This window comes from Aquarana catesbeiana, linkage group LG11 (genome assembly GCF_042186555.1).
Source record: "Aquarana catesbeiana isolate 2022-GZ linkage group LG11, ASM4218655v1, whole genome shotgun sequence".
In the NCBI taxonomy this organism is placed as follows: Eukaryota; Metazoa; Chordata; class Amphibia; order Anura; family Ranidae; genus Aquarana; species Aquarana catesbeiana.
In genome coordinates this window covers 284,103,451-284,124,729 of record NC_133334.1, presented here as the reverse complement: position 1 = coordinate 284,124,729, position 21,279 = coordinate 284,103,451, and the positions used below count along the sequence as shown (strand labels likewise).

The following is a 21,279-nucleotide window of genomic DNA, read 5'->3' as shown; positions in this document are numbered from 1 at the left end:
CTGAGCTCAGGGAAGATCTGAGGAGAGGAGACCAGAGCTCAGGCTGACTATGGCATTGCAGTAAATTTAGGCCAAAGTCCCTCCGACCAGTAGATACTTTTCTTGTATCTTCCAAGATTTAGGAGGTGAACCAATTGGTGTTATATTTTTCTCGGATCCGGAAATGAGCTCTGGAATCTCTTTTCTATCCCTCACATTGATGATATACATAGCTAGACATATATGTATAGAGACGGCGTGGATAATGTGGAAGGTTCGCGCCTCTTTAGAGTTGAGTTGGCACATATTGATTTTATGAGTATGAGAAAATGTAAACCAAATTCCGGGGCCACCAGATCTCCAGAGCCTGAAGAGGTTCTGGAGAAATGCCCAAAGCTCCATTATCTGCCCTCTATAGTAGAAGACCATCTGATGGAAGTTCTTATGGAACCGCCCCGTTCCTTTCCTCCAGCAGGACACCAGCAGAAAAACTCACTGTGGATGCCGATGATGAAGTGGACCTGAACGCGGCATAGAATATATATAAAGAGTACAAGGATCTGAAGGAGTTCACGTTTGCCTGGAAAATGCTGCCCCAGACTCCCTCCAGTAAAGGTCTAGATATTCGGTCATGTGATTTCTACACCAATGGATCTGCAAGTCCGGTCTCTGATCCCACCCCAGCAGAGATCACATGGCAACCCTTCGTAAGCCTTCCACATGTCAGCAGCACTGAAGGGAGCATGGAGCAGCAGTTTTCAAGGAAAAGTTACATTTTAGTCTTTCTGTTCCTTTTTAAGCCGCGTACACACGAGCGGAATGTCCGACAGAAAAAGTCCGATGGAAGCTTTTCATCGTCTATTCCGATCGTGTGTGTGCCTCATCGGACTTTTTTTTTTCGAAAATTCTGACAGACCTATTAATAGAACATGTTCTAAATATTTCCGACGGAACCAATTCCTATCAGGAAAACCGATCGTCTGTATGCTGGTCCGATGGACCAAAAATGACGCATGCTCTGAAGCAAGTATGAGACGGAAGCCATTGGCTACTGGCTATTGAACTTCCTTTTTCTAGTCCTGTCGTACGTGTTGTATGTCACCACGTTCTGGATGGTCGGACTTTGGATTGACCGTGTGTATGCAAGTCCGCTTGAGCGGAATTCTGCCGGAGTTCCATCGGAGAAACCTTCAGAGTTTATTCCGACGGCTAAATCAGTCATGTGTACGCGGCATTATTCTTTCCTCTCAGCAGATTTGTGTTAACATTTGACTTTAGGCTCAAATACCGTTTAATACTTCTTGAGTTCTTCAGTTCTTCTTCACTTCTTCAGTTCTTCTTCTTCACTTCTTCAGTTCTTCTTCTTCACTTCTTCAGTTCTTCTTCACTTCTTCACTTCTTCACTTCTTCTTCAGTTCTTCTTGTTTTTAGGAGTTCTTTAGGAGCTCTGTTAGGATTTTGGCCCCCATAGACCTGAGACTAGGGATGAGCGGAACACCCCCCCTGTTCGGTTCGCACCAGAACATGCAAACAGGAAAAAAGTTCGCTCGAACACGTGAACACCGTTAAAGTCTATGGGACACGAACATGAATAATCAAAAGTGCTAATTTTAAAGGCTTATATGCAAGTTATTGTCATAAAAAGTGTTTGGGGACCCGGGTCCTGCCCCAGGGGACATGGATCAATGCAAAAAAGAGTTTTAAAAACGGCCGTTTTTTCAGGAGCAGTGATTTTAATGCTTAAAGTCAAACAATAAAAGTGTAATATCCCTTTAAATTTCGTACCTGGGGGGTGTCTATAGTATGCCTGTAAAGGGGCGCATGTTTCCCGTGTTTAGAACAGTCTGACAGCAAAATGACATTTCGAAGGAAAAAACCCATTTAAAACTACCCGCGGCTATTGCATTGCCGGTCCGACAATACACATAGAAGTTCATTGATAAAAACGGCATGGGAATTCCCCACAGGGAAACCCCGAACCAGGCCCTTCAGGTCTGGTATGGATATTAAGGGGAACCCCGGCCAAAATTTAAAAAAAAAATTACGTGGGGTTCCCCCTAAATTCTATACCACACCCTTCAGGTCTGGTATGGGTTTTAAGGGGAACCCCGCGCCAAAAAAAAAAAACCGGTGTGGGGTCCCCCCAAAAATCCACACCAGACCCTTATCCGAGCACGCAACCTGGCAGGCCGCAGGAAAAGAGGGGGGGACGAGAGTGCGCGAACCGTACCAGGCCACATGCCCTCAACATTGGGAGTGTGCTTTGGGGTAGCCCCCTAAAACACCTTGTCCCCATGTTGATGAGGACAAGGGCCTCATCCCCACAACCCTGGAACCCTGGCCGGTGGTTGTGGGGGTCTGCGGGCGGGGGACTTATCGGAATCTGGAAGCCCCCTTTAACAAGGGGACCCCCAGATCGCGCGCCCCCCCTCCCCCCCCCGTGTGAAATGGTAAGGGGGTACTTACCCCTACCATTTCACTAAAAAACTGTCAAAAATGTTAAAAATGACAAGAGACAGTTCTTGACAATTCCTTTATTTAAATGCTTCTTCTTTCTTCTATCTTCCTTCATCTTCTGGTTCTTCTGGTTCTTCCTCCGGCGTTCTCGTCCAGCATCTCCTCCGCGGCGTCTTCTATCTTCTTCTCCTCGGGCCGCTCCGCACCCATGGCATGGGGGGAGGCTCCCGCTCTTCATCTTCTCTTCATTTTCTTCTCTTCTTCATTTTCTTCTCTTCTTCCTTCTTCTCTTCTTCATTTTCTTCTCCGGGCCGCTCCGCACCCATGCTGGCATGGAGGGAGGCTCTCCTCGTCTGACGGTTCTTAAATAACGGGGGGCCATGGGTGCGGAGCGGCCCGAGGAGAAGAAGATAGAAGACGCCACGGAGGAGATGCTGGACGAGAACGCCGGAGGAAGAACCAGAAGAACCAGAAGGAAGATAGAAGAAAGAAGAAGCATTTAAATAAAGGAATTGTCAAAAATTGTCTCTTGTCATTTTTAACATTTTTGACAGTTTTTTAGTGAAATGGTAGGGGTAAGTACCCCCTTACCATTTCACACAGGGGGGGGGGGGCGGGATCTGGGGGTCCCCTTGTTAAAGGGGGCTTCCAGATTCCGATAAGCCCCCCGCCCGCAGACCCCCACAACCAACGGCCAGGGTTGTGGGGATGAGGCCCTTGTCCTCATCAACATGGGGACAAGGTGTTTTGGGGGGCTACCCCAAAGCACCCTCCCAATGTTGAGGGCATGTGGCCTGGTACGGTTCAGGAGGGGGGGGGGCGCACTCTCGTCCCCCCCTCTTTTCCTGCGGCCTGCCAGGTTGCGTGATCGGATAAGGGTCTGGTATGGATTTTTGGGGGGACCCCACGCCGTATTTTTTTTTTTTTTTTTGGCGCGGGATTCCCCTTAAAATCCATACCAGACCTGAAGGGTGTGGTATGGAATTTAGGGGGAACCCCACGTCATTTTTTTTTTTAAATTTTGGCCGGGGTTCCCCTGTAGGGAATTCCCATGCCGTTTTTATCAATGAACTTCTATGTGCATTGTCGGCAATGCAATAGACACGGGTAGTTTTAAGTGGAATTTTTCCTTTGAAATGTCATTTTGCTGTCAGACTGTTCTAAACACAGGAAACATGCGCCCCTTTACAGGCATACTATAGACACCCCCCAGGTACGAAATTTAAAGGGATATTACACTTTTATTGTATGACTTTAAGCATCATTAAAATCCTTTACCTGAGGCAGAGAGACTGCTGCGGACACACTCGGCTGCAGTATTCTCTCATGAGATCTTCACCCCCCTCCATCCTCCTAAAAACTGGACAGCACTTTCCCAGGAGGACACAGGTCAAAAAATCTCTCTTCCACCCAGCCCGTGACAGAACGATTGAACGTGGACTGGTATGGAACACAGAAAATCGCATTTCCCATTTCAGGCCGTTTTTTCCAACTAGCCATTATGTTGATGTACATATTTTGGCCTACTGGCATATAGAGACTGCGCCCTGGTTCTCAAAAGGCTCTGATGACGAGGTTATCCTCGAAACGCGTCAGCCAACTCTAAACACCCGCCTCAACATGGACTCATGATATTTTTAACCCATTTTTAATTTTCCGTTCCTTTTATATTTTGTTACCTGTTTACTTGATACGTAGTATTGGTATTATTCAATTGCTTTTATTTGCTTCTAATTTCCTTTGAATAAATTTTATATGTTTTGATGTGAGCTATTGATCACGCGCCCTTCATCCATCACTCTCCATATAGCCTTACCTGACCACCCCGGGGTCAATTTCTGGGCAGCGGGACATGCAACACCATCTCTTTTAGTTTTTCTACAGTTCACAATACTACTCTTCTCAAACCCAAACAGACCCTCACAAGCGCAGGAGTAGTCTTTCCTTGTCCACAATTATTAAAATCACTGCTCCCGAAAAAACTGACGTTTTTAAAACTTTTTTTGCATTGATCCATGTCCCCTGGGGCAGGACCCGGGTCCCCAAACACTTTTTATGACAATAACTTGCATATAAGCCTTTAAAATTAGCACTTTTGATTTCTCCCATAGACTTTTAAAGGGTGTTCCGCGGCATTCAAATTTGCCATGAACACCCCAAATTGTTCTCTGTTCGGCGAACTTGCGAACAGCCAATGTTCGAGTCGAACACGAGTTCGACTGGAACTCAAAGCTCATCCCTACCTGAGACACGTCAGTTCCACACCCAGGAAGGGACAAGGTGGTGCATTTCTGAGAAGATCGGCATTTATTGTATTTACTGAAAATGTTCTCCACCTTTTAATGAAGGTTTGTTGAGCCGCCATTTCTGAGGACTGCCGAGCCTTTCAGACATATTGGGGTTCAATTAAAGGAAAAAAGCTGCTCACTTTCAAGGGAGTTTTCCTTTAGCTTAAAGAATTTGGTGAAAATTCACTTTGTGACGAGTACCCAATCAGGTGCAAGGAAAATTAGAAAGGAGTATTTTTGTTTGCAGATGATTGGATGACAGAAATCAGAAGCGTTTTGTTTCATTTGGTAAGATGAGGGAAGATTCTCTTGCTAAGGGAACTGTTTATTTGCCTTTAGTAGATCTTCCTCTCTGTCTCGGGTTAAATCTTCATACCGACCCGTCTAAAATGAAGGGACGAAGGGGAGGAGTCCTTTGTATGCACTTTCCTGTGTGTAAATGGCAGCTTGAGCTATTGAGCTCTGTGAGCAGCAGGCTTTTTTTCAGTAGAGCAGATGAGGAAAACCACATGAAAAGAAAAAAGGACCTCCTCGTTTGCAAATGCAGAATATCTCATGAAAGTGGAGTTACCCCTTAAAGAGACAAAACTTGGATGCATTGCAGAGATATCCGGAATAATTCACCCTCCGTACGTTCACCGGGATACAATCTTTGTTTTGTGTTGTGATGTTGGCCCTGTAATGTAATACTTGTATATCCCAATATGTGAAAATGCTGCGGCTCCCCCCACTCCCTACTGATATCAATAAAATAAGGGGAGCGCAACGCTAATATTTAGTTCTATCATGCGTTGTGCTGCACTATATTATTTTATTGGCCCTGTAATCTGTATTATAGGAGAAGATCCGGCGGAATGTTCCGGGTGACTCCGGCAGTCCTGAGATGACAAAGTGCGTTTATATAAATATTTATCTCTCACAAGTCTCTCTACACACTCCGGTCTGATTGTGTATTCTCCGTCCCGTCATCTTCTCTTCACACGGGATCTGCACTTCGCTTCTAAGTGACAAATGTTAACATTACAAGAGTTTAACTCCCCGCCAACATTTCCCAGACCCCAGTCCTCCCAGACCTGCGTCCTCCCGGACCCGCGTCCTCCCAGACCTGCGTCCTCCCAGACCTGCGTCCTCCCGGACCTGCGTCCTCCCAGACCCGCGTCCTCCCGGACCCGCGTCCTCCCAGACCCCCGTCCTCCCAGACCTGCGTCCTCCCGGACCTGCGTCCTCCCGGACCTGCGTCCTCCCAGACCCGCGTCCTCCCGGACCCGCATCCTCCCAGACCCCCGTCCTCCCGGACCCGTGTCCTCCCAGACCTGCGTCCTCCCAGACCTGCGTCCTCCCGGACCTGCGTCCTCCCAGACCCGCGTCCTCCCGGACCTGCATCCTCCCGGACCCGCGTCCTCCCAGACCCCCGTCCTCCCAGACCCGCGTCCTCCCGGACCCGTGTCCTCCCAGACCTGCGTCCTCCCGGACCCGCGTAATCCCAGACCCGCGTCCTCCCAGACCCGCGTCCTCCCGGACCTGCGTCCTCCCGGACCCCCGTCCTCCCGGACCGGCGTTCTCCCGGACCCGCGTCCTCCCGGACCCGCGTCCTCCCGGACCCCCTAACTCCCAGACCCCCTAACTCCCAGACCCCCTAACTCCCAGACCTCCGTCTTCACGGACCCCCTAACTCCCAGACCCCCTAACTCCCAGACCCCCTAACTCCCAGACCTCCGTCTTCACGGACCCCCTAACTCCCAGACCCCCTAACTCCCAGACCCCCTAACTCCCAGACCTCCGTCTTCACGGACCCCCTAACTCCCAGACCCCCTAACTCCCAGACCCCCTAACTCCCAGACCCCCTAACTCCCAGACCCCCTAACTCCCAGACCTGCGTCTTCACAGACCTGCGTCCTCCTGGACCCCCGTCCTCCCGGACCCGCGTCCTCCCGGACCCCCGTCCTCCCGGACCCGCATCCTCCCGGACCCGCGTCCTCCCGGACCTCCGTCCTCCCGGACCTGCGTCCTCCCAGACCCCCGTCCTCCCAGACCCGCGTCCTCACGGACCTCCCTCCTCCCGGACCTCCGTCCTCCCAGACCTGCGTCCTCTCGGACCCCCAACTCCCGGACCCCCTAACTCCCGGACCCACTAACTCCCGGACCCCCTAACTCCCAGACCCCCTAACTCCCAGACCTGCGTCTTCACAGACCTGCGTCCTCCTGGACCTACGTCCTCCCAGACCTGCGTCCTCCCGGACCTGCGTCCTCCTGGACCTACGTCCTCATATCTCCTGATCCTCATCTCCTCACCTCACTTTTCTAGAATCGAGCCAATGGGTGTGAACCCCCAGTACTGATATTTAAAGGCGCAGTCCTCGGTCACACAAGGTGTACGCCCGCCATGGTGGCGTTCCCTGCGTCCTCCGGCAGCCCGTTCCATTGATGTTGATTGGGATGTAGTGGATGCTTCCAATCTGACGACTCCTAACGCACGCTGTCTGCGTTCTGGGCCAGTGTCCCTGCAGCTGCTGCATCCCAATAGACATGAATGGGAACACCTGTACATCCCCAGGCAGGTAGACACGCCCCCCAGGTAGACATGCCCCCCAGGTGTATGTGAAGGTGTGACCTGTGTGAGCGACGCCCTACTCTACTTCTCATCCAAGGGGATTATTGGAAGGAATTCCTAAAGGCTTTTTACCTGCGGGGTGGGGGAGTTGGGGGGGGGGGGGGTTAGGGGGTGCCAACGGCATCTCCAAGGACTCACATTTTAGAGTCCGCATAAAATTGAGCCGAATATCAGAGATGGTACACTAGAGAATGTATATAGATATAGTATATAGATGTATATAGAATATAGATATAGTATATAGATGTATATAGAATATAGATATAGTATATAGATGTATATAGAATATAGATATAGTATATAGATGTATATAGGATATGGTATATAGATGTATAGATATAGTATATAGATGTATATAGATATAGTATATAGATGTATATAGATATAGTATATAGATGTATATAGATATAGTATATAGATGTATATAGGATATGGTATATAGATGTATAGATATAGTATATAGATGTATATAGGATATGGTATATAGATGTATAGATATAGTATATAGATGTATATAGATATAGTATATAGATGTATATAGAATATTGCCTACATTGCTATATAAAGCCATCTCTCTGTCCCCCGGGACTGTAATGGGCAATATCCATATTATACAATTATAACAAAACTTTATTTGACGAAACATGTGAAGTGAGAAGTCCTTGTTGTGGACGATGCTCCTGCGTGTAGCGTGTTGTTACCATGTGATAGCGATCGGTATATATTGATGGTGATTATATATGTGGAGAATTTAGTCGGTTACAAATGATATTATTATTTTCGGATGATGTGATTTGTGTGAATCTGTTGTGGGCTCTTCCCTGACATTCATTATCCGGTGGCCGATCGTACGGCTCATTTATGTTCCGTGGTGTCACATGACCCGTGTCAGGCTTATATTATGTAGAAAATTTAAATATAAAGGATTAAAAAATGTTTGAAAACAATAGCAGGAGGCGGGGACTGAACATGCATTCCCGATTCAAATGTTGGGGTCCCCCACAGATCGCCCCACAATAAGAGGACACGACAATAGTGTATCATGCAGACAATGGTGGAAAAATTGACACCCAACGCATTTCGAGGATAGTTCTTTTCCCGCTTCCTCGGGGGTGTATAGAAAATCTTGGGTTCTATTATTAGCCTGCCAGACTCCGCTGCAGCTGAAATATTTTCTATGTGAACTGGCCCTTTAAATTTTGAATAACTTTAGTAAATCTTGTCAGACCAAACAAAATCATTATTACTTCCAAGCCGATAAAACCCGAGAAGTTGACATAAAACGCTTCGAGGACTCTGCGTCCTGTTTTCATTTTTAAGGTTAATTGGCCACTTAGCTGCATTTATAAAGCCCGGATGGAATATAAAACGTTAATTACGAGAATAGCTCTATAAATATATTGTTTCTTGAACACTCCGCACCCCAGGGACAATTTGTAGGAGCGTCACAGAATTGTGCCCCCCCCTCCATTCATTGAACAGCAGCTGGTAGACCTATAGAGCGGCTTGTTTGTGTACATTTTGGCATTGTCCCCGGAGATCCAGAGGCAATGGCGGGGTGGCAGCATTGCATGCGTACAACTTCTTCTCCGAACCCCCCCTTTTCCTGAATGATGACTTCTAAAGTATAAAGACAAACATCTCCATACAACCGACCAATCAGAGGGCGGTCTGGCCATGACATCACTTGACAGTCCTGTGGAATGTAGGTGGTGTAGGAGGAGGTGTGTGCATGCAGCAGACTGAACTTCACACAAGCATGGCTCTGTCCTCCCCTCCAATGGATGAGAGACGTCTCATAACTTATGACTGTGGTACAACGGCTCCCCCAAGTGTCAGAGTACAGAATATCATGTCTGGGGTTCAGTATGATAGTCACATGTCATCACTTCCAACACACAGCTAAAACCCCCCCAAGGGGGTCACTATTCTCGTATAATAGAGGATGGAGTTACTTTGTGGCCAACTGGGCTTCTAGGACTGGACCGTCCTTATTATACAGAGCCATTTATTTCACTTTACATGTGACTACACAACCCCACCCCCCCCCCAACCAATCCACAAACCTAATTCATACAATAAAACACAATCAGCATTTTATAAGGGTGGAAATACTTTATTCAGGTAAAGATAAATAATATTTAAATATATAAACTTTGACTTCCAGTCATGTGAAAAACGAAATCCACCCCGTGGTAATTGTTTACTTTTTTCCAACATATTTGAAAAGGCAAACGTTCGCTCTTTATTCAAGCAGTGCCTACAGATAAAGGTGATATACCTGCATGAGAACACAAGAACATGTGCCCTTTCAATCATTTATTCAACAAAAATATCAATAGATTTATTGGCATACTGTAAAAAAAAAGGAAGGACTCCCCCTTGGCATCAGAAGATGGTATTGCCCCCTGGAGCAGAAATGATGAATTTTGTATAATTGCCCTCCAGTCTCTGACATTAGTTCAATTCTATTCTTGACCCCTTCTCCATGCAATACTCCTTAATCTGAAGGATGATGTGGTGGATTTCCATACATGAATTGTCAATTTCAAAATCCCCAACAAATCTTCAATGGGATCCAAGTCAGGGCTTTGACTAGAGCGGCCCATAACCCTTCATTCCTTCTTCCTCAGCCATTCCCTCTTCCTCAGCCCTTCCTTCTTCCTCAGCCCTTCCTTCTTCCTCAGCCATTCCCTCTTCCTCAGCCCTTCCTTCTTCCTCAGCCCTTCCTTCTTCCTCAGCCCTTCCTTCTTCCTCAGCCCTTCCTTCTTCCTCAGCCCTTCCTTCTTCCTCAGCCCTTCCCTCTTCCTCAGCCCTTCCTTCTTCCTCAGCCCTTCCTTCTTCCTCAGCCCTTCCCTCTTCCTCAGCCATTCCCTCTTCCTCAGCCATTTCTTCTTCCTCAGCCATTCCCTCTTCCTCAGCCCTTCCTTCTTCCTCAGCCCTTCCTTCTTCCTCAGCCCTTCCTTCTTCCTCAGCCCTTCCCTCTTCCTCAGCCCTTCCCTCTTCCTCAGCCATTCCTTCTTCCTCAGCCATTTCTTCTTCCTCAGCCATTCCCTCTTCCTCAGCCCTTCCTTCTTCCTCAGCCTTTCCTTCATCCTCAGCCATTCCCTCTTCCTCAGCCCTTCCTTCTTCCTCAGCCCTTCCTTCTTCCTCAGCCTTTCCTTCATCCTCAGCCTTTCCTTCATCCTCAGCCTTTCCTTCATCCTCAGCCATTCCCTCTTCCTCAGCCCTTCCTTCTTCCTCGGCTCTTCCCTCTTCCTCGGCTCTTCCCTCTTCCTCGGCCCTTCCTTCTTCCTCGGCCCTTCCTTCTTCCTCAGCCCTTCCTTCTTTCTCAGCCTTTCCTTCATCCTCAGCCATTCCCTCTTCCTCAGCCCTTCCCTCTTCCTCAGCCCTTCCTTCTTCCTCAGCCCTTCCTTCTTCCTCAGCCCTTCCTTCTTCCTCAGCCCTTCCCTCTTCCTCAGCCCTTCCCTCTTCCTCAGCCCTTCCCTCTTCCTCAGCCATTCCCTCTTCCTCAGCCATTCCTTCTTCCTCATCCATTTCTTCCTCAGCCCTTCCCTCTTCCTCAGCCATTCCCTCTTCCTCAGCCATTCCTTCTTCCTCATCCATTTCTTCCTCAGCCCTTCCTTTTTCCTCAGCCCTTCCTCCTTCCTCAGCCCTTCCTTCTTCCTCAGCCCTTCCTTCTTCCTCAGCCTTTCCTTCATCCTCAGCCATTCCCTCTTCCTCAGCCCTTCCTTCTTCCTCGGCTCTTTCCTCTTCCTTGGCCCTTCCTTCTTCCTCAGCCCTTCCTTCTTCCTCAGCCCTTCCTTCTTCCTCAGCCCTTCCTTCTTCCTCAGCCCTTCCTTCTTCCTCAGCCTTTCCTTCATCCTCAGCCATTCCCTCTTCCTCAGCCCTTCCTTCTTCCTCGGCTCTTCCTTCTTCCTCAGCCCTTCCTTCTTCCTCAGCCCTTCCTTCTTCCTCAGCCCTTCCTTCTTCCTCAGCTCTTCCCTCTTCCTCAGCCCTTCCTTCTTCCTCAGCCCTTCCTTCTTCCTCAGCCCTTCCTTCTTCCTCAGCCCTTCCTTCTTCCTCAGCCTTTCCTTCATCCTCAGCCATTCCCTCTTCCTCAGCCCTTCCTTCTTCCTCAGCCCTTCCTTCTTCCTCAGCCCTTCCTTCTTCCTCAGCCCTTCCTTCTTCCTCAGCTCTTCCCTCTTCCTCAGCCCTTCCTTCTTCCTCAGCCCTTCCTTCTTCCTCAGCCCTTCCCTCTTCCTCAGCCCTTCCTTCTTCCTCAGCTCTTCCCTCTTCCTCAGCCCTTCCTTCTTCCTCAGCTCTTCCCTCTTCCTCAGCCCTTCCTTCTTCCTCAGCTCTTCCTTCTTTCTCATCCATTTCTTCTTCCTCAGCCATTCCTTGGTGCATTAGTAAGCCTTTTTTACGGCTTAGTTTTGGCTTTTGGTCAGATGGCCTCTCATCTCTTTTCAGCACACTTTACTATGATGCAGAGTTTATAGTTCATACCGGGTGTGCAGATGTTCCTCGGGGTCACTGAGGATCCAAAGCCCTTCGGCACTTCTTCATACACACAGGGGAGTGGGGGACACCAACGTCATTCTCACCTAGGTGGGGAATTGCTGCTTTGCAGCCCAAGCAAATGTCACAAATCATATATATATATATTTATATCCAATTGTGTGCAAGGGTGGGGGAGGAGGCGGGGCATGACATTTCATTCAGGATGAAGGTCCGATTTACCACACCTCTCACATACATTAAATTGGTGTAACCTCCTTCTGATTGTAGATACGTGCACTTTGACCCCAACTGTTGCAAGAGTTACTCAAACATCCCACAAATAAATTTTGGGGTTCTTTCAGACTTCTTTTCGCATCAAACGTTTAGCTCTTCAAACAATAATATGTCCAGACCAGCTGGGCCAACTTTTCTGGACAAATGACCAGTTGTTTGAAGTCTAGGCCGCTTGTGGATTTTTCATTCAGTGAAATGATTGATTTCCAATCAATTGGTGATCTTTCTAAATCCCTAGAAAAATTAACAGGCATCTACAATGGGGAAAATAACGATCGTCTCCCCTGCAGATTGTGTAAGTTTTGCCCCCTTACATAGAAATGAAGGGTCTATAATTTTTATCATAGGTGTATTTTATATGATAGAGACAGAATATCAACCAAAAATCCAGAAAAATCACACAATACAAATGTTATAAATGGAGTAAAATAAGTATTTGATCCCCTTAGTAGTTGGTGGAGAAACCCTTGTTGGTGATCACAGAGGTCAGACGTTTCTTGTAGGTGGTGATCAGTTTCCACACATCTCAGGAGGGATTTTGTCTTCTTTACAGATCTTCTCTAAATCCTGAAGGTCTCTTGGCAACTCGAAGTTTCAGCTCCTCCATACATTTTCTATAGGATTAAGGTCTGGAGACTGGATAGGCCACTCCATGACCTTCATGTGCTTCTTCTTGTTGCCTTGGTGATATGTTTTGGGTCATTGTCATGCTGGAAGACCCATCCATGACCCATCTTCAGTGTTCTGGATGAGGGAAGAAGGTTCTCCTCCAAGATCTTACAATACATGGCCCCGTCCATTGGACCCTCAATGCGGCAAAGTCGGCCTGAACCTTTATCAGAGAAACAGCCCCAAATCATCATGTTTCCACCTCCGTGTGTGACTGTAGGGATGGTGTGTGACTGTAGGGATGATGTGTGACTGTAGGGATGATGTGTGACTGTAGGGATGATGTGTGACTGTAGGGATGATGTGTGACTGTAGGGATGGGGTGTGACTGTAGGGATGATGTGTGACTGTAGGGATGGGGTGTGACTGTAGGGATGGTGTGTGACTGTAGGGATGATGTGTGACTGTAGGGATGATGTGTGACTGTAGGGATGATGTGACTGTAGGGATGATGTGACTGTAGGGATGATGTGACTGTAGGGATGGTGATGTGACTGTAGGGATGGTATGTGACTGTAGGGATGATGTGACTGTAGGGATGATGTGTGACTGTAGGGATGATGTGTGACTGTAGGGATGATGTGACTGTAGGGATGGTGTGTGACTGTAGGGATGATGTGACTGTAGGGATGATGTGTGACTGTAGGGATGGTGTGTAACTGTAGGGATGATGTGTGACTGTAGGGATGATGTGTGACTGTAGGGATGATGTGTGACTGTAGGGATGATGTGTGATTGTAGGGATGATGTGACTGTAGGGATGGTGTGTGACTGTAGGGATGGTGTGTGGCTGTAGGGATGATGTGTGACTGTAGGGATGGGGTGTGACTGTAGGGATGGTGTGTGACTGTAGGGATGATGTGTGACTGTAGGGATGATGTGTGACTGTAGTGATGGGGTGTGACTGTAGGGATGATGTGTGACTGTAGTGATGGGGTGTGACTGTAGGGATGATGTGTGACTGTAGGGATGATGTGTGACTGTAGGGATGATGTGTGACTGTAGTAATGGGGTGTGACTGTAGGGATGATGTGTGACTTTAGGGATGATGTGTGACTGTAGGGATGATGTGTGACTGTAGGGATGGTGTGTGACTGTAGGGATGATGTGTGACTGTAGGGATGATGTGACTGTAGGGATGGTGTGACTGTAGGGATGGTGTGTGACTGTAGGGATGGTATGTGTGACTGTAGGGATGGTGTGTGACTGTAGGGATGGTGTGTGACTGTAGGGATGGTGTGTGACTGTAGGGATGATGTGTGACTGTAGGGATGGTGTGTGACTGTAGGGATGATGTGACTGTAGGGATGATGTTCTTAGGGTCATAGTCAGCATTTTTCTTCCTCCAAACATGGCGAGTCGCGTTAATGCCAAAGATCTGAATTTTGGTCTCCTCTGACCACAGAACTTTCTCCCAATCCTTCTCTGAATCATTTAGATGTTGATTGGTAGACTTCAGACGTTCCTCTACATGTGTCTTCCTGAGGAGGGGGGTCTTGCGGGCTCTGCAGGATTTCAATCCATGGCGGTGTATTGTGTTACCAATGGTTTGTTTGGTGACTGTGGTCCCAACTGCCTTGAGATCCTTCACAAGCTCCTCCTGTGTAGTTCTGGGCGGATCCCTCACTTTTCTCATGACCATCCTCACCCCATGAGGAGAAATCTTCCATGGAGCTCCAGACTGAGGACGATCGATGATTATTTTATATTTCTTTCATTTGCGAATAATCGCTCCAACAGTTGTCTCCTTCTCACCAAGTTTCTTGCTGATGGTCTTGTAGCCCATTCCAGCCTTGTGCAGGTCTACAATCTTCTCCCTGACGTCCTCTGACAGATCTTTGGTCTTCCCCATGATGGTGAGGATTGGATGGAAGAAAGAGATTCTGTGGACAGGTGTCTTTTATAGACAATAGGAGAACCTTCTTACATTGACAGGACTAATCTGTGTACCACATGAGGACCTACTGTAGTCAGCCTGTGGGGGGCAGAATTATTATTGGTTGGTTGGGGATCAAATACTTATTTTACTTATGAACTGCAACTCCATTTATAACATTTGTATTGTGTGATTTTTCTGGATTTTTGGTTGATATTCTGTCTCTATCATATAAAATACACCTATGATAAAAATTATAGACCCTTCATTTCTATGTAAGGGGGCAAAACTTACACAATCTGCAGGGGAGACAATCGTTATTTCCCCCTCTACAACGTTTGTTCTGAGGGTCTTAGAGAGCTCTATTGATCTTGGCATGGTAATGGCAAAGAGAACACCGGACCCTCTGCTGAGGTTTCTATAACATGCGTCATGTTATCCACATGACCGATCTACTTGATTCTTCATTAATTTAGATGATGAAAATTGAAACACCATGTCAGTTTTATGTGTCATTTGTTCACATTCATGGGTGTCTGCAGAACTTATTTCAAGGGGGGCCATGATTTTAAGGTTGGTGGCTGCGGAGTGCGGACAGGATACAGGAGGTGGCTGCGGAGTGCGGACAGGATACAGGAGGTGGCTGGAGGCTGTGGACAGGGTACAGGGGGTGGTTGGAGGCTGTGGACAGGATACAGGGGGTGGTTGGAGGCTGTGGACAGGATACAGGAGGTGGTTGGAGGCTGTGGACAGGATACAGGAGGTGGTTGGAGGATGAGGACAGGATACAGGAGGTGGTTGGAGGCTGCAGACAGGATACAGGAGGTGGTTGGAGGCTGTGGACAGGATACATGGGGTGGTTGGAGGCTGCAGACAGGATACAGGAGGTGGTTGGAGGCTGTGGACAAGATACAGGAGGTGGTTGGAGGCTGTGGACAGGATACAGGAGGTGGTTGGAGGCTGTGGACAGGATACAGGAGGTGGTTGGAGGCTGTGGACAGGATACAGGGGGTGGTTGTAGGCTGTGGACAGGATACAGGGGGTGGTTGGAGGCTGTGGACAGGATACAGGGGGTGGTTGTAGGCTGTGGACAGGATACAGGAGGTGGTTGGAGGCTGTGGACAGGATACAGGAGGTGGTTGGAGGCTGTGGACAGGATACAGGAGGTGGTTGGAGGCTGTGGACAGGATACAGGAGGTGGTTGGAGGCTGTGGACAGGATACAGGAGGTGATTGGAGGATGAGGACAGGATACAGGAGGTGGTTGGAGGCTGCAGACAGGATACAGGAGGTGGTTGGAGGCTGTGGACAGGATACATGGGGTGGTTGGAGGCTGCGGACAGGATACAGGAGGTGGTTGGAGGCTGTGGACAGGATACAGGAGGTGGTTGGAGGCTGTGGACAGGATACAGGAGGTGGTTGGAGGCTGCAGACAGGATACAGGAGGTGGTTGGAGGCTGTGGACAGGATACAGGAGGTGGTTGGAGGCTGTGGACAGGATACAGGAGGTGGTTGGAGGCTGCGGACAGGATACAGGGGGTGGTTGGAGGCTGCGGACAGGATACAGGAGGTGGTTGGAGGCTGTGGACAGGATACAGGAGGTGGTTGGAGGCTGCGGACAGGATACAGGAGGTGGTTGGAGGCTGTGGACAGGATACAGGAGGTGGTTGGAGGCTGTGGACAGGATACAGGGGGTGGTTGTAGGCTGTGGACAGGATACAGGAGGTGGTTGGAGGCTGTGGACAGGATACAGGAGGTGGTTGGAGGCTGTGGACAGGATACAGGGGGTGGTTGGAGGCTGTGGACAGGATACAGGAGGTGGTTGGAGGCTGTGGACAGGATACAGGAGGTGGTTGGAGGCTGTGGACAGGATACAGGAGGTGGTTGGAGGCTGCGGACAGGATACAGGAGGTGGTTGGAGGCTGCGGACAGGATACAGGAGGTGGTTGGAGGCTGCGGACAGGATACGGGAGGTGGTTGGAGGATGAGGACATTACATACTGTAGATATAGCAGCCATGGATGGTGCAGGGGTCTGGTCTACAGGACTCAGTGTGACTGTCAGGTCTCCATGGCTGCTGGAGAGTCTCCCACCACTTCACTGTGAGCACAGCCACACTGAGTCCTGGAGACCGGAACCCTGCACCATCAATTGTGGATGATGCAGGGTCCAGTCTCTGTGTGGCCATGCTTACAGTGGCGTGGTGGGAGTCCCCACAGGCTCCAGCCTGGGACCGGTCTCTGGGTCGGGAGGCATATCCCCTGCTGCTGACTCCGAGGCAGCCGAGTACCAACTGCGGTCCATTCAAAAATGGCGCCATTACGTCCTTAACTCACCGCACATACGCCTGTTTGGCCGAAAGTGGCCGAGCATGTACGAGCTTGCCCGAGCCCAGTAGGCTTTAAAATTGCGCATGCGCAGTTCTAATGTCGGCCAGCAGCCATATTTTTCACGGGCATCCACCATCCATTACTGGCAGCTCAAAAGCAGATTAAAACGTACGGGCTGTCCGTAAATTTACGTGCGGTTGGCATGCGGACACCTTGCTCGGGGGGGGGGAAGATGCCCATGTTCACATTTTTCACCCTTTATACAGTATTTGGGTACAATCTGACGTTTGACTGTCAGCATTATGGAACCAACAAACATTTCCATGGGGTTTAGTTCCATGATTATAGAACAGAAAAACCCTATGGACAACCTATGTCTGTATAGCTAATGTCACCAGACCTTGGCATACCTGGGCAGACATGGAGCCGCAGGGAGTGTGCCACACATTTATTAATGAATAATCCCCTGGTTTTGGCTGGTCCCCTGTTTTTGGCTGATCCCCTGTTTTTGGCTGGTCCCCTGTTCTTGGCTGGTCCCCTGTTCTTGGCTGGTGCCCTGGTCTTGGCTGGTCCCCTGGTCTTGCCTGGTCCACTGGTCTTGGCTGGTCCCCTGTTCTTGGCTGGTCCCCTGGTCTTGGCTGGTCCCCTGGTCTTGCCTGGTCCACTGGTCTTGGCTGGTCCCCTGGTTTTGGCTGGTCCCCTGTTTTTGGCTGATCCCCTGTTTTTGGCTGGTCCCCTGTTTTTGGCTGGTCCCCTGTTCTTGGCTGGTGCCCTGGTCTTGGCTGGTCCCCTGGTCTTGGCTGGTCCCCTGGTCTTGCCTGGTCCACTGGTCTTGGCTGGTCCCCTGTTCTTGGCTGGTCTCCTGGTCTTGGCTGGTCCCCTGTTTTTGGCTGGTCCCCTGTTTTTGGCTGGTCCCCTGGTCTTGGCTGGTCCCCTGGTCTTGGCTGGTCCCCTGGTCTTGGCTGGTCCCCTGCTTTTGGCTGGTCCCCTGGTCTTGGCTGGTCCCCTGGTCTTGGCTGGTCCCCTGGTCTTGGCTGGTCCCCTGTTCTTGGCTGGTCTCCTGGTCTTGGCTGGTCCCCTGTTTTTGGCTGGTCCCCTGTTTTTGGCTGGTCCCCTGGTCTTGGCTGGTCCCCTGGTCTTGGCTGGTCCCCTGGTCTTGGCTGGTCCCCTGGTCTTGGCTGGTCTCCTGGTCTTGGCTGGTCCCCTGTTTTTGGCTGGTCCCCTGTTTTTGGCTGGTCCCCTGGTCTTGGCTGGTCCCCTGCTTTTGGCTGGTCTTGGATGGGTTTTCCTGCCTCTGCCCAGGTTCAGACATTGTACTTGACACCCCCATTCTCTCTTTTAGAAGCTGGGCCCAATTTCTTATAAGCTGACCTTCATTTCCTACATTCTACTCCTGATGAGTGGGCAAGATCCACAAAACGCGCCAAGTTTTTAGGACATCAAGACAGTCTGGTTCTTAGAACTTCTATCCATCTTGTATTTGGCATATATCATCACATACCTGTATAGTATGAATTTGCCTCACCTATTATGAATTTTTATGTGTTAGCTGGTTTTAATGGCTTTATTACTCAAAAATTGCATTTTGTACTTTGCATTCTGAGATTATGGAATATTCCATTTTGATTGTAATACATTTTCTAACTTTCTATATATATTCTGTATTATCATTTTGAAGTGACACGCCTCACGCAAAGTCCCATGACCTCCGTTCCTTTGCATGGTTGAATACATCGTCTTCTCTGACATTAACTACTTATGGACCAGGCCTATTTTTCAGACTTGTTGTTTACAAATACAGTTAAAATCAATATTCTTGCTAGAAAATGACTTAGAGCCCACAAACATTATATATATATATTTTTTTTTTTCAGACACCTTAGAGAATAAAATGGCTGTTGTTGCAATACTTTGTTACACCGTATTTCCTATAACCATTCATTGTCCCGGTATATCGGATCTGGTGGTGGTGGTATGACCCCTGACACCCCATATGGGACAAGGTTGGGGGTCTCTGTAATAACCAATTAAAGTGTTTTAGAAATGTACAGAAAATTGATCTCCAAGCCGCCTTGTCTTTTCATTTCAGTTGTTTTGGACCTTTAAGTGAAATCTTAGAAATGTGATGATTGTGTGCTGTTTGTCGCCCGGCAGGTTTGGAGCATCACCTACCACAGCTGGCTGACCTTTGTTCTGCTTCTCTGGGCTTGCCTGATCTGGATGGTTCGGAACCGGCGGCAGTTCGCCATGCTGTGCTCCCCGTTCATCCTTCTCTACGCCGTGACGCTCTGCAGCTTACAGTACGTCTGGAGCATGGACCTGGAGGACCAGCTTCCCACACGACTTGGCTTCATGAGGTTGTCCCAGCTGGGACTGGAACGTGCCCCCTACCCCTGCCTGAACCTCGGTGCTATGGTAACCCCCATTTCCATACTACTCATTGCTTATAGTGGGACTGCAGCCTAAGTGAAGTTTTTCCTGTTTTTGGCAATAAACCTCCGTAATGCCAGCTCAGCAGAAATATGCCGAAGTTCACCAGTCTGTAGCCATACGGTGAACAAAGGTCATTCACAGATTATAGTCTGCTGAGTTTCTTCACAATATAAAGCTGGAGTGTGAAGTGCGAGAAACCCTTAGATCCAGAATACAGATTATTGAAGACTTTACAGGAAGGATTTTATTAACAATGTGTAGGCTGCCATCATAGAAACCTGAAAATGTTAGTTGTCTGGCTGTCTCTAACATAAACACTTCTATATATTATATATAATGTACCAAATAAAAGTGGCCAATTATAGCCAGACCAGTGTGCAAAAATGCCCTGCAAGTCTGCCCAACCATAAAGACAGCCTGGTCTCTGGTCACCCATGGACACCTATGGTCGCCTATGGACGCCCTGTGGTCACCTATGGACAGCTATGGTCACCTATGGTCATCTATGGACAGCTATGGTCACCTATGGACACCTATGGTCACCTATGGATGCCCTGTGGTCACCTATGGACAGCTATGGTCATCTATGGACAACTATGGTCATCTATGGACAGCTATGGACACCTATGGTCACCTATGGATGCCCTGTGGTCACCTATGGACAGCTATGGTCATCTATGGACAACTATGGTCACCTATGGACAGCTATGGTCACCTATGGACAGCTATGGTTACCTATGGACGTCTATGGACAGCTATGGTCACCTCTGAGCTCTGTGTGTTTACCTTCAATTTTCCTGTCTGTTCAGCTAATGCGTATATTTGTGTGTCTGTACAGATATTCATATATATATATATATTAGAGGTCTCCGCCTTCTGGTGGGTGAGATATCGTCTCTCTGATTGGTAGATCTCGGCTCTGCTCACCAATCACATGGGACTTTCTGTTGTAGATAATAAACATGTTTTCTGGGTTTTCTCTTCCAGCTCCTCTACACTCTGACATTCTGGCTTCTCCTCCGTCAGTTTGTCACCGAGCAGCTGCAGAAACGCCGGCGGGTGAGCCCACCATTGGTGGAGGTGACGGTTCAGGAATCTGGTGAGTGGAGAGATGATGGTTTTCCGGTAATTTCCACAGATGGGAATGTCGGTATGATGGAGAACTTGTCTGTCATTGCAGGTCAGTCTGCGGAGAAGAATCTGCTGAAGTGTGTGGGGGAGCAGGTGATGGGATTCTACGCCAAGTACTGGATCTACGTCTGCGGGGGGATGTTCATCATGGTCAGCTTTGCCGGGAGATTGGTGGTGTATAAAATCGTCTACATGTTCCTCTTCCTGCTTTGCCTGATCATCTTCCAGGTAAGTCCCCCTATAACACCCCATTATAATCCCCCTATAACACCCCATTATAATCCTCCTTTAACACCCCATTATAATCCCCCTGTAACACCCCATTATAATCCCCCTGTAACACCCCATTATAATCCTCCTATAACACCCCATTATAATCCTCCTATAACACCCCATTATAATCCCCCTATAACACCCCATTATAATCCTCCTATAACACCCCATTATAATCCCCCTGTAACACCCCATTATAATCCTCCTATAACACCCCATTATAATCCCCCTATAACACCCCATTATAATCCCCCTATAACACCCCATTATAATCCTCCTATAACACCCCATTATAATCCTCCTATAACACCCCATTATAATCCCCCTATAACACCCCATTATAATCTTCCTATAACACCCCATTATAATCCTTCTATAACACCCCATTATAATCTTCCTATAACACCCCATTATAATCCCCCTATAACACCCCATTATAATCTCCCTATAACACCCC

At 48.5% G+C, this 21,279-nt stretch overlaps 1 protein-coding gene across 1 annotated transcript in view; it reads left to right on the top strand.

Moving 5' to 3' along the window:
• LOC141112882 (piezo-type mechanosensitive ion channel component 1-like) overlaps positions 1–21,279 on the top strand; it is a gene marked incomplete at its 3' end in the record, with an annotated part of 127,466 nt that overhangs the window by 45,483 nt on the left and 60,704 nt on the right. The window contains 3 exon segments of the mRNA XM_073605984.1: positions 19,140–19,400; positions 20,406–20,517; positions 20,599–20,777. Of these exon segments, the coding sequence (XP_073462085.1) occupies positions 19,140–19,400; positions 20,406–20,517; positions 20,599–20,777 (552 nt within the window).